General features: G+C 31.4%; 2 protein-coding genes across 5 annotated transcripts in view; one reads left to right on the forward strand and one right to left on the reverse strand.

The window, feature by feature from the left end:
* LOC130445938 (uncharacterized) overlaps nt 1-13,769 on the reverse strand; it is a 40,403-nt gene that overhangs the window by 17,129 nt on the left and 9,505 nt on the right. The gene's annotated exons all lie outside the window — the stretch shown is intronic.
* LOC130445954 (neuroglian-like) lies at nt 1,512-13,159 on the forward strand. The gene is made up of 5 exons (XM_056781894.1): nt 1,512-1,613; nt 6,480-6,892; nt 8,115-8,411; nt 11,580-11,850; nt 12,634-13,159. The coding sequence occupies exons 2-5, from the start codon at nt 6,781-6,783 to the stop codon at nt 13,115-13,117; spliced, it is 1,164 nt and encodes a 387-aa protein (XP_056637872.1). The 5' UTR covers nt 1,512-1,613; nt 6,480-6,780; the 3' UTR covers nt 13,118-13,159.

Consider the following 13,769-nt stretch of genomic DNA (forward strand, 5'->3'; position numbering starts at 1 on the left):
GTGGGATCGGTAAAACATATTTCTTGAATAATGCATTAATTTTGGTTTTTAAATAATTGTCGAAGCTCAAGAATTGTTAAAATCTGTCTATGATGAGACTCAAGTAACATGGCAGACTGTTTACCAGTACTATGAGCTATTTGAAATTAGAAATGAATCAGATAAGAATTAGGAAGGGTCGGGACGTCCTTTGACTCCAAAAACAGACAAAAATAGTCAGAAAGTGGATTCAAACAGGTTATTGTTCACTCGAGAGATTATTGAAGAATTTGAAACTTCGTACGGGTATTTTAAAAGATGATTTGTAAATGACACCAAAGTTAGTACTAAAAATAGAGAACCAAATCGAAATCAGGATTTCATTGCTTAAATTATTATGATAGGAGAACCAGAGACAGTTTTGAGTGATAATTAAGAAGACTGTAGTTACAGTTGATGTTTGAGCTTTGTGTACATTAAAACATTTAAGAAGGACGCCAAGATGTACTCGATTGAAGAAACTTTGGTAATAGTTGAGTTTTGTGCCCACTGAAGCATTTGTTCAGCCATAATGCAGCCAAATTAAGGACTTAGGGGTTATATTTGAGTTTTAAACTTTGTACGCATTGACACATGTGTAGAGGACGCCAAAATGCAAGAAGATTAGGCCTAATCACGATTCCAAAGGGGTAGCAGAGCGCTTTAAATCTGTATAAAACGCGCTCTTTCCATCAAAATCTTTATTATAATTATGGAAATTAGTTTATTATATTTGAAACGAAGCAAATTTTTACATTGAAACGCTCATATCTTTTAAATTATAATAAAAATAATACATACGACTTAGAAACTTCTTGTATATAAGCTATCGTCATTGTTAGTTTTGGAAATACCGTGATTCAGACATTTTGAGCTCCCGGTAACATTTTATGGGACATCGAGTACAACAAAACGTTTTAACGGGACTCCTGATTTCAAGGAAAACACATCTTAATTATAATAGCTGCTACAGGAATCACGACAACATTTCGTGTCACAAGTGGCTATTAATTCCCGAGTTTTTAGTTGCTTCCTGTGTATCCATATCCACCTTACTCACCATATTTAACACTATGCGATTTCCAGTTATTTCCGTTAATATAAAAATGTACCAGAAGGGATAAAGATGATCTCAAAAAAGTCATAGAATCAATGTTGGCATCGATAACTAAATTCATCTTATATATTAAAAAAATTGATGATTTCCATTCCGAGTCCGTTCAGGCGTTCTACCCAACCGATTTGCTTAATTTTTTTTTCAATAAAAGGTTTTGATGCACAGATCAGCCATCAACCATCGGATTTCATCTAATTTTCACCATTTTCAAATTATACTCAAATGCGATTTCCCCCTGTACATTACTTATGGGAGTTTTTCACATACACACGTTCTATGCTCAATGTCTCAGGTTCTATTCAAGATAGAGACTTCGTTGTGGTTTAAGAACACTCGCTGAAACACCTTCATTCTTTTGAGTTTTTGAACACTTGAATCGGTTGAGTTAGGAAGGAGCTAGGCGCGGACATTTAATGTGGAGTTATGGATTTTTGTAGGTTTTTGGCAATTTTTCTACATTCAAAGATCTATATCTCAGGTTTGTAACATAATCTACATGTCTTCATGTATTATGATTATTTTTAGTGTTTATGATACCTACTTTATTTAATGATTGTACCTAAATAGGTATTAAGCATATGCAACCATATATATATATTGTACTCTATTAATTTATAGTTATAAGTTGGTACCATTGAATATTGACAATGACTTTATTGTATGAAGTATAAATAGTGGGACATATGTAAAATTTTCTCTCTTTCCTGTCATAAAACTCAATGAGTGAAGATTAATAAAAATGTGCTCAACAAGTGAGACTATGTTTTATTCATAAAAATATAACAAGACAATAAGACAATACGTTACATGGTGTCAGGTAGTATCCAGGGCGAAAAAAGAAAAAAAAAAAAAAAAATAAGCAGTAGAAAACTGGATGGCGATGGATTCTCTAAGATTAATCCCAGCCATGGACTTTGAAAATGGAAATGTGGCGAAGAATTGGACCACATGGATTCAAAAGTTTGAAATTTATTTGCTGGCTTCAGGACACGCGGATGATACTGAAGAAAAGAAGGTAGCAATTTTTCTAAATTTAATTGGTGATAAAGGTATGGAAATTTTCAATACATTGGATATAAAACTAGAAAAAGCAAAAATAGAAGATGTGAAGAAACAATTTAAAAAATATTGTGAGCCGAAGAAGAATGTAGTTTACGAGCGATATAAGTTTTTGCAATGCACACAAAAAGCAAATCAATCCATCAGCCAGTATATCACAGAGCTGAAAACATTGGCTGCATCGTGCGAATATCAAGAAAATAATAACATGATAAGAGACAGAGTGATAATGGGTATCCTGGACCACGGACTCAGAGAGAAGCTCCTACAAATAGAAAATTTGACGCTTAGTAAGACAGAAGATTTGTGCAGAATACACGAACAAAGCAAAATCCAGATGGCGGATATGGATAGTACATCATCAACCAGTGCTGTGGATACCGTTGGAATACAAAAAAAAAATAAGATGAGTACTTTTTCATCTAATAATAATAATTTTAATAAGAAAAATAATGGTAATTTTTATAATAAAAACAAGCATTCTCCATTTAAAACCCAAAATAATCAAAATAATGTATTTTTGTGTAGAAAATGCAAAAACAAACATAAATATGGGCAATGTCCAGCCTTTGGTAAATTCTGTTCTATATGTAAAAAACATAATCATTTTGAATCTTGTTGTGAAAATAAATCTAAGAAACTCCATAAAGGTAGTATTAACAAAAAGTTTGTAAATAATATTGAATATGATGATAGTTCCTCCAATGATGAATTTTTTATTGACTGTTTGAAAATAGAATCTTTAAATTCTGAATTATACAGGGGTAAAAATGAAAATAATAACGAAATTATAGAAAATATTTTAATTAACGAAAATATTATCTGTTTTAAGATTGATACGGGTGCACAATGTAATATTCTCCCTGCCAAGATTTTAAGAATGGTTGCCCCATCAGCCCTCATCAAACCACAACAGATCGATCTAACAGCTTACGGCGGTGCTAGGATTGATGTCAAGGGATCTACAGAGCTTAATTGTAAGATTCGCGGTGAGAATTGTATACTCAAATTTTTAATTGTGAATGCTGAAGGTAGACCTATTTTAGGCTTAAAGTCGAGTTTAAACTTAAATCTAATACAAACTGTTAATAGCATAAATTACTCAAATAATTTACCATTATTTTCGTCAAAAGAAGATGCAATAAACAAGTATAAGACTGTATTCGAGGGTTTAGGAACATTTCCAGGGGAACCTTATAAATTTACTTTAAAACCAGATGCAAATCCTTGTGTTTTTCCTGCAAGGAGAATCCCAAAAAGTTTATTGCCTGAATTTCAAAATTCATTAAATAGATTAGAAAAACAAGGAGTTATTAGTAAACAAACAGAACCCACTGATTGGGTTAATAATATTGTTGTTACAGAAAAGCCAAATAAAAAATTAAGAATTTGCCTAGATCCATCAGTTTTAAATCAGTACATTAAAAGAGAACATTTTCAAATACCATCAGCTGATGAAATTCTATGTGATTTAAACAATAAAAAATATTTCTCGGTATTGGATCTTAAAGACTCTTACTATCAAATTAAATTAGATAAAGAAACATCAAAGCTCACTACATTTGCAACACCTTTGGGTAGATACAGGTTTTTGAGGCTTCCTTTTGGCATAAACACTGCGGCTGAGGTTTTCCAAAGAAAAAATAATATAATTTTTGGGGCCATATTGGGTAACAAAGTTTTTATCGATGATTTAATTATCTCAGGAACTACAGAACATGAGCATGATGAAATATTAGATAAAGTTTTAAATACAGCTAGAATAAATGGTATAACTTTTAACAGAGAAAAATTTCAATTTAAAAGAAAAGAAGTGAAAATTCTGGGTTTCAAAGTTTCAGAAAAAGGAATAGAAATAGATCCTGGTAGGATTGAAGCAATTCTAAAACTAGAAGATCCTAAAAATAAAAAGGAACTTCTAAGATTTTTAGGTTTAGTAAAATACTTAGCTAAGTTTATACCTAATTTATCACAAATAACAGCTCCACTAAGAAATTTGACTTGTTCTAACGTTGTTTGGAATTGGGAAAAAAGTCACTCAGAAAGTGTTCAAACATTAAAAAATTTATTAACCTCGCCCCCATGTTTAGTACATTACAATGCTAATGAACCTTTAACAATTCAATGTGATGCTTCTTCAGAGGGAATGGGTGCATGTTTGTTACAAAAGGGACAGCCTGTTGCATTTGCAAGTCGAGCTTTGACGGACTGTGAAAAGAGATATGCATGTATAGAAAGGGAAATGTCTGCAATATTATTTGCGGCTGAAAGGTATAATTTTTATATATATGGAAAAAAAATTAACGTTCACACAGATCATAAACCCCTGGTAAATATTTTTAAAAAAGATATTAATAAGATTTCAAGCAGATTGCAGAGAATGCGTCTTAGACTTATGAAATATCAGTTAGAAGTTTCCTATTTACCTGGTAAACAAATGTTTATAGCTGATATGCTTTCTAGGGCTTTTTTGAAGGGGCCAGTAAAAAATGATACAGAAAATAATTTTATTGTACACAATATTGACAAGAAAATACCTATGAGTGCGAATAAAATATCAGAAATTGTAGGTGAAACAAATAATGATACAACTCTAGCATTAGTAAAAAAATTTATTGTACAAGGTTGGCCAAAAAATAATAAGAGTTTATCTCCAGAGCTTAAAAATTTATTTCAAATAAGAAGCGAACTTTCTATTGAAAATGATCTGATATTATTTGGTGATAGAGTTGTCATCCCAAAAAACCTTAGAATTTTAATGTTGTCTAAATTACATGAAGGACACTTAGGCATAAATAAATGTAGAGCAAGGGCTAGGGAAAGTATTTTTTGGCCAAATATTAGTAATGATATTAACAATTTTATTTTAAATTGTGAGGTTTGCCTTAAATTCAGGAATAACAATCCGAAATTGCCTCTTTTACAGCACAATATTCCAGAAAGACCTTGGCAAGAAATTGCCATGGATATTTGTGAGTTTCAAGGAAATTTTTTTTTGGTAGTTATAGACTATTTTTCGAGATGGATTGAATTAAAAGACATAAAAAATAAGGATTCTGTTGAGGTAGTGAAAGCATTGAAGAATATTTTTTCTGTGCATGGATTTCCAGAAACAATAATTTCTGATAACAATCCTTTTAATTCATTTTATTTTAAAAACTTTTTGAACGAAATTAATATATCATTGAAAACATCTAGTCCAAATTATCCAAGAAGCAATGGTTTAGCTGAGAAGGCCGTTGGCATTTGCAAAAATATGCTAAAAAAATGTAATTATGAAAGAGGCACTTTAGATTTTTATCTTTTGAAGTATAGAAATACGCCAATTCCTGATATAGGTCTATCACCAGCACAAATGATATTCAATCGTCGTTTAAAAGATAGTTTACCCTGTGTGGATTCCTTGCTTGAACCTACATTAGCTGTTAAGAGTAAATTAATGAAAAAGTTTGAAATCAGGCGACAAAAACAAAAAAAGTATTATGATAAACATTCAAAAAATTTGGCAGAGGGAAAAACTAATGACAGAGTTATGTTTAAAAATAAGAAATCTTGGGAAAAAGGGACGATAGTCGATGATACGATTTATCCTAGGTCACATATCATTAAGGATGGGTATGGAAATTTTTATAGGCGTAACAGGCAACATTTAATTATAAAAGATGAATCTTTTGTTAATGATCCTCCTCCAAAGGAAGACTCTGATAAATTTGTACGTGAACCTTATTTTTTACGTAGTTCAGTTCAAAACAATTAAAATGTAAATAAATGGTGTTGGGTATTATTGATAAAATTCACTTTTGTAGAGTGCATAAAATTATAATAATTTGTAAATTATAGCTTTATTGTATATCAATTAGTTTAATTAGGTTGACTATTTTAAATGATTATTAATGATGGTTAGATCTATGTTTATAAAATTTGTATATATATTTTTTTTAGGCTTATAGGAGGGGATGTAACATAATCTACATGTCTTCATGTATTATGATTATTTTTAGTGTTTATGATACCTACTTTATTTAATGATTGTACCTAAATAGGTATTAAGCATATGCAACCATATATATATATTGTACTCTATTAATTTATAGTTATAAGTTGGTACCATTGAATATTGACAATGACTTTATTGTATGAAGTATAAATAGTGGGACATATGTAAAATTTTCTCTCTTTCCTGTCATAAAACTCAATGAGTGAAGATTAATAAAAATGTGCTCAACAAGTGAGACTATGTTTTATTCATAAAAATATAACAAGACAATAAGACAATACGTTACAGGTTCTAATATAGCTACAGAGTTCTTTCTTTTCTATTATAATGATTTCTGATACTTATTTAACGGATTCGATGCGAGCGAAGCCGCGGGTAAAAGCTAGTTTTATTATTAATAAAATTGACAGTATTTTTTAGTCACACCTCGTATATTAAATCCCACGTATTTTTTTGTAGAATAGTAAAATAAAATTTTAAGTGTATGACCACATCGTCCGTAATGACGATTTCCGAATTAAATAATAAAACTTGAAGGAAATTGTTGATTATGATATAAAGTGGAGACCCGCGTTTTGGGTAAGATAGAATGAAATTATTTAGTGCTTTCTTAGATTTCTTCACTGACTCTCCAAACATGTGGAGAACAAGTGTTGTGTTGTGCATATTCTTGATAGTTTTGATTGGGTGTTTGGCTGATAGTAGGTAGTCATTTACTTTGTTATTGACATTAGATTGGGATCATTTCAGAATTATTGCAATTCGTATACCCCTCAAATTTCGTAATTTCAGTCTCTCTTACGTAATGAATGCTTAATAGTACATGTTCAAAAATTAGCACACATTTTCGTGAGTACAAGTTAACGGAAAAAAAAAATTTTTTTGAGTTTAGAAAATGCATTTTGATTTATTTAATTCCCTACCCTCTTTAAGGAGCCGTTGGACCTTGAGGGGGCCCATCTTACGCCCTTCTCGGGAACTCTTACATGGACATGAGTAGGGGGCTGGTGCCAAGAGCTACTCGTTTTTATGTGCTTAATCCAAGGTGGGAGCAGTCGTGCCGAAAGATGATTCATAATAAGGTTGCGTAATCCCTGCGGAAAACCTGGCAAAATTTCAAGGGCTTTGACCTCAAATTTCGTATACTTTCTCATTTTTAATGAAAAATATTTAGTAACATCGCGTGAAATAATTTTTATATGGAATATAAAGTTACAGAGGTTTCAAATCAAATTTTAAAATTTCACTAATAGATGACTCTACAATTAAATAGATCTATTACTTTCCAATAATTAACTTAAGAATCCTCTATTGAATAAAGTTAAAGTTGATTGCCATAGATATTAATCAAAATTTGAACAAGGTAGGTTATTTAATTTGTGTTTGATAAACACTGATAACATGATTAGGGTAGAAAATGGAAAAAGTGTGTTCATTAAACGGGAAAAACCAAGGTCAAGCCTAATATCATCAATTTCAATGGTATAAACATGATTTACTACATTTGTGAATAGCAGTACAAATATAGAGAAATGTTCTGTTGAGTTTTCTACATCCGAAACAATTATGGTGTTCGCCGATCGAAAATTGAAAGTACAAAAGATTGTGGAAGCCGTCGGAATTTAAATTGTTACCATTTTTAATGATCACTTTGGTTTAAGAGAACTGAGTACCGTGTTTCCTCAAAATAGTCAAAACATGCTTCCACTACAATACCCAAAGTCCTAAAAACATTGAATCCGAGGGTTTCTTGGGGGTAATCTGTACTAAAGAAGTTTTTGTGAACGAAAAAATCATGATAACCGTTTTTAATACACGAATTTGAAACAAAATTATAATTTTTGCAGTTGCTTAGTATTGAAATTATCTAATAGGAAAGGACCTGATGAATCTAGTATAAAATGTATATGTATATATTTCCAGGAGAGCTAATCCCCCTCGATCCCCCGGGTAATTTAACTCTATTAGAATTCGAAGATAGAGATGTGATAGTGGAATGGGATCCAGTCGAAGCGGAGTCAGTACGAGGAACTTTCAAAGGATATTTGGTGAGGATATGGAACCACGTATGGAGTCAAGTTTATGCGATTCCTCCGGGTACAACGAAAACGGCAGTACAATTTTACCCGTTTTCAAGAAATTTTATTACTGTAGCTGTCAGAAATGACAAATACGTCGGACCAAGAAGTAACGCAATCAGTTTCGATGCACCTCAGACAGGTAAGTTTAATGTAGCTGTATTGTTAACAAAATTAATATTACACAATATTAACCAATAAAACATTCTCTAGCCTCTTATACGATTATTTCACATATCTAGACCTCCGAAATACTTGTTCCATAAATTTTAGCTTCCCAGATGACTTTTTAAACAACCCATAGCCTCCTAAATGATGTCCAAATCACAACCTCTTTTATTTTTAAGCAATTTACAATCCCTTAGATAATTTTTCAATGATATCCAAGTCATAGCTTGATACTACTTTGAGCAAATCATAGCCTCTTAGTTGTTTCCAACAAATAATTGCCTCCTAGACGACTTCATTTGACGAATAATAGCCTCCTACATAATTTATATCAAAACCTAGCCTCCTGGATGATTTTTAAACTAATCCTGGTGTCCTAGATATTTTTCAAACCAATCTTAAGCTTCTAGATGACTTTTTTCAGCCTTCTTAATGATGTTTTCTACAAATCACAGCCTCTTAAAAACTACATCACCTTAAATAATTTTTCTATTAATCAGAGCCCCCTAGTTGATGCTTCGAAAAAATAATAGCCTCCGAGAGGACTTTTTTGAAAAATACTATCCTCCTACATAAGTTTTTAGCAAATTCCAGCCTCCCACATATTTTTTTTATAAAAACCTAGGCCTCCTAGGAGATTATGAAATAAATCCTGGTGTCCTAAATACTTTTCAAACTAATCCAAAGCTTCTAGATAACATTTTTAAACAACTCGTAGCCTCCTTAATGATTTCAACAAATCACAACCTCTTATACAATTTTTATAGCCTCCTAAATAGTTTTCCAATAAATCAGAGCCTCCTATATAAGGCTTTGAAAAAATCATAACCTCCGAGAGGACTTTTTGATAAATACTAGCCTTCCACATAATTTTTTAGCAAATTCTAGTCTCCCACATATATAAATCTATCCTCCTAGAAACAAATCTCGGTGTCCTATATACTTTTAATATTCTAACTTTCTAGACGACTTTTTTAGCAGCTCATAGCCTCCTAAACGGTATTTTTAACAAACCACAACCTCTTAAACGTTTCGTTAACAAATTACAGCCTATTAAATAATTTTCCAATAAATCAGAGCCCTCTAGAAGATGCTTCGTGAAAATCATAGCCTCCGAGCCGACATTTTAACAAACACTAGCCTCCTACATAATTTTTTAACAAATTTTAACCTCACACATAATTTTTTATAAAAACTTAGTCTCCTAGAAACAAATCCTTGTGTCTTAAATATTCCGAACCTTCTAGATGATTTTTTAACAGCTCATAGCCTCCTAAACGGTATTTTTAACAAACCACAACCTCTTAAACGTTTCGTTAACAAATTACAGCCTCTTAAATAATTTTCCAATAAATCAGAGCCCTCCAGATGACGCTTTGTGAAAATCATAGCCTCCGAGCCGACATTTTAACAAACACTAGCCTCCTACTTAATTTTTTAGCAAATTCTAGCCTCACGCATAATTTTTTATAAAAACCTAGTCTCCTAGAAAGAAATCCTTGTGTCTTAGATACTCCGAACCTTCTAGATGATTTTTTAACAGCTTATAGCCTCCTAAACGGCATTTTTAACAAACCACAACCTCTTAAACGTTTAGTTAACAAATTACAGCCTCTTAAATAATTTTCCAATAAATCAGAGCCCTCTAAATGACGCTTAGTGAAAATCATAGCCTCCGAGCCGACATTTTAACAAACACTAGCCTCCTAATTAATTTTTTAGCAAATTCTAGCCTCACGCATAATTTTTTATAAAAACCTAGTCTCCTAGAAACAAATCCTTGTGTCTTAAATATTCCGAACCTTCTAGATGATTTTTTAACAGCTCATAGCCTCCTAAACGGTATTTTTAACAAACCACAACCTCTTAAACACTAGCCTCCTACATAATTTTTTAACAAATTTTAGCCTCACACATAATTTTTTATAAAAACCTAGTCTCCTAAAAACAAATCATTGTGTCTTAGATACTCTTGAAACTAATCCGAACCTTCTAGATGATTTTTTTAGCAGTCCATAGCCTCCTAAACAGAATTTTCAACAAATCACAGCCTCTTACAGGGTTTTTTAACAAATTATAATCTCTTAGATAATTTTCCAATAAATCACAACGTCCTAGATGACGCATCGAAAAAATAATAGCCTCTTACATAAGTTTTTAGCAAATTTTGAGCCTCTCCCATATTTTTTTTAAAAATCTAGCCTCCTAGGAGATTTTGAAATAAATTCTGGTGTCGTCCTGAATATTTTTCAAATTCCAAATCCAAATCCAAAGCTTCTAGATAACTTTTTTCAACAGATCGTAGGTTTTTTAAAAACAATTGCTTCCTACATAATGTCTCAGCCTCTTCAACGGTTCGTTAACAAATTACAGTCCCTTAAATAATTTTCCAATAAACAAAAGCCTCCCAGATGACGCTTCGTAAAAATCATCGCCTCCGAGCCGACATTTTAACAAACACTAGCTTCCTACATAATTTTTTGGCAAATTTTAGCTTTACACATAATACTCTTCAACCTCTTCAAACTAATCCTTACCTTCTAGATGAGTTTTTTAGCAGCTTATAACGTCCTAAACGGTATTTTCAAGAAACCCCAGTCTCTTATAGGATATTTTAACAAATTATAACCTCTTAGATAATTTTCCAATAAATCATAGCCTCCCAGATGATGCTTCGAACAAATTATTGCTTCCAAGAGCACTTTTTTGACAAATACTAGTCTCATACATGATTTTTTAGCAAATTCTAGTCTTAAACATAATTTTTCACGAAAACCTAGCCTCCTAGATTACTTTCAAGCAAATCCAGGTGTCCTAGATATTTTTGAAACAAATCCTAACCTTTTAGACGACTTTTTTAAGAATTCATAACCTCCTAAATGATTTTTCATTAAAGTGTATTCATAATAAAATTTAACGTTAAGTCATAAAACCATATGAAACCTTCAAGTGAGATTATTTTTTTTTATAAATCAATCGTAAAACCCAAAAATAAAAAAAAACATTGACATCAAATGAGTCAAAGAACGATGTGTTCGCAATAGTAAATTATACCTGGAAAGATGATGATAATGATCAAATTAAAAATATTCAATCTACCATCATCTGGGAATAGTGAAGTAGAATTTGTTCTCTTTTCCAGAACCGAATATGCCGTTTTTGTTCGAACATTTTCAACTAGGAGCAAACTCGGTTCTTCTGCAATGGAACAAACCTACACAACCCAATGGCGTCTTATTGGGATATAATATCTATTGCAGTGAGATGGAGGGTGACACTATTAACGAAAAATCCACCATTAGGTATTTCGTATCGGGAGCTGACAACTTCCAAGCAAAACTTACAGGATTGAAAGAGGGGACGAAATATTTTGTGCAAATCGGTGCTGTTAATTGCGCAGGAGAAAGTGAAAGGTGAGTTTTTTGCAGTAAAAAATTTGTTAGGTAGTTGATTATAATGAAAATAAGTCATTTTGTTTGCATCTAGAATTTTTCAACATACAAAAAAATCTGAATCGTAAATTAAATCCTTGTAATTTCTCTAAAAACAATTCCTCAACGTCTTCTATAACAAAATTAGGAATTAGGAATAAACAAAAAGGTTTGTTTATTCCTAAATTTATGTAAATATTAAAACACACGTTTCTGTTTCTAAACATAGACATTTATTATCTCTATTGTAAATACATAAATGCATAAAACAGCCCCTAACTAGAAGAAGGAAAAGAAATGATCGGTTTTAGCAAAACAACATTCAGGGGCTCTACTTATATACATATTTCGGGGTAAATACAACAAAATTATCTTGATTTTAGGTCTCTCCTGATTGAAAATTAGTTTTTGAAACAAGTAAAAGATTTGACCTATTTCATAATTTATCAAATCAGACCAAAAGTGAATTTTTTACGTGTTTTAAAAACTAATTTTCAATCAGGAAAGAAGTAAAATCAAAACGATTTAGCAACAAGAACATATAAAATTATCTAATAAATGGGATATTAAAGAAATTTATACATAAATATGTATGGTATTCATTAATCAAAACCGTTTAAAATATTTTTTATATTTCAAATTTCAACTTTACCTAAAACTCCATATTATATTAAAGTTTGGCAAAGATCTAGCATCAAGCTAACTTAACTTAATTTTTATAGTGAATATTCTAAAAATGTCAAATTAATTTTTCTATTGTTTAAGAAAATCCATAGAAATAGACCTCGAAGTACATATTCCCCAGGAGCCGGCAATGCCGTCTTTCAGATATAAAATCGACTACAATATAACTGACTTGAAACAACAGATGAAACATCTTTGTCAGCAAACGAAACAAAATCCTTACTATGTCGTTAATGTCACCAACGCGGCAAACGAACTCGATAAAAAATACACAATCCATAACCACACCGATTGGATTCACATCAACACAAACTGTTTAGTTAACACTCTAATAAAATGGGTACCGGATATAGACAACAATCCCGGCGATTACTTCTATGTGAAATATAAAATTAAAGGTGAACCGGAATATTTGAAAGCCGGTCCTGAACTCGAGGAAGATTATTTGATTTTGGAAAATTTCAACGCGTGCGTTAATTACGAAATTATATTGGTTGCCGTTGATGGGAAATACGAAACCGAAAGTGAAATGCAAGAAACCCCTGCTGTAGTCTATAAGTTTTAATATTTTTTTATGCGTGTCAATAAATGATCTTTATTTTCAGTACATTATTCTGTATTTATTTCTCTAACAAACAATTATAGTTCTTCCAATATAAATTGCAGAAGACAGTTATACGAGGAACAATCAATATTTCGTAAATACACACGGCACTCATACCAAATTAAGATTTGAAAAATAATGTTAACTCCCCGTATAAAATTCGTTAAACATCTAACAAACCGTCAGTCCACTTGGACTCATTATCTCCACTGTTTACCAATGAAAACATAAATACATTTGGCCGAAGTTATCGGAAAGCGTTTGTACACAATTTCATCGAAATATTCCTGCCAGACAATCTGCGATAAACAGTTGCGTCGTTCGGTGAGATTTGTTTAATCCATAATTTTTTTTTAAATAAATAGAAATTTGGCGTTCTTCAAACCACGAATGAAGACAATGAAATTGCACATTGTAGTGAGAATTAATACAAGTTTGAATTTAATAATACAGATTTAGATATACAAACACAGTAAGTTATTTTAAATATATTCGAATGTTTAAAAAAGGAAAATATTCATCAATTTGTTAATGCAATCATAATAAAAATTGCTGATGAAAATATTTGCGTTTGTAGTGTAGGTTAGGTTAGTTTTTTTCGAAATTATAAAAA

The sequence above is a fragment of the Diorhabda sublineata genome, chromosome 1, assembly GCF_026230105.1.
Source record: "Diorhabda sublineata isolate icDioSubl1.1 chromosome 1, icDioSubl1.1, whole genome shotgun sequence".
In the NCBI taxonomy this organism is placed as follows: domain Eukaryota; kingdom Metazoa; phylum Arthropoda; class Insecta; order Coleoptera; family Chrysomelidae; genus Diorhabda; species Diorhabda sublineata.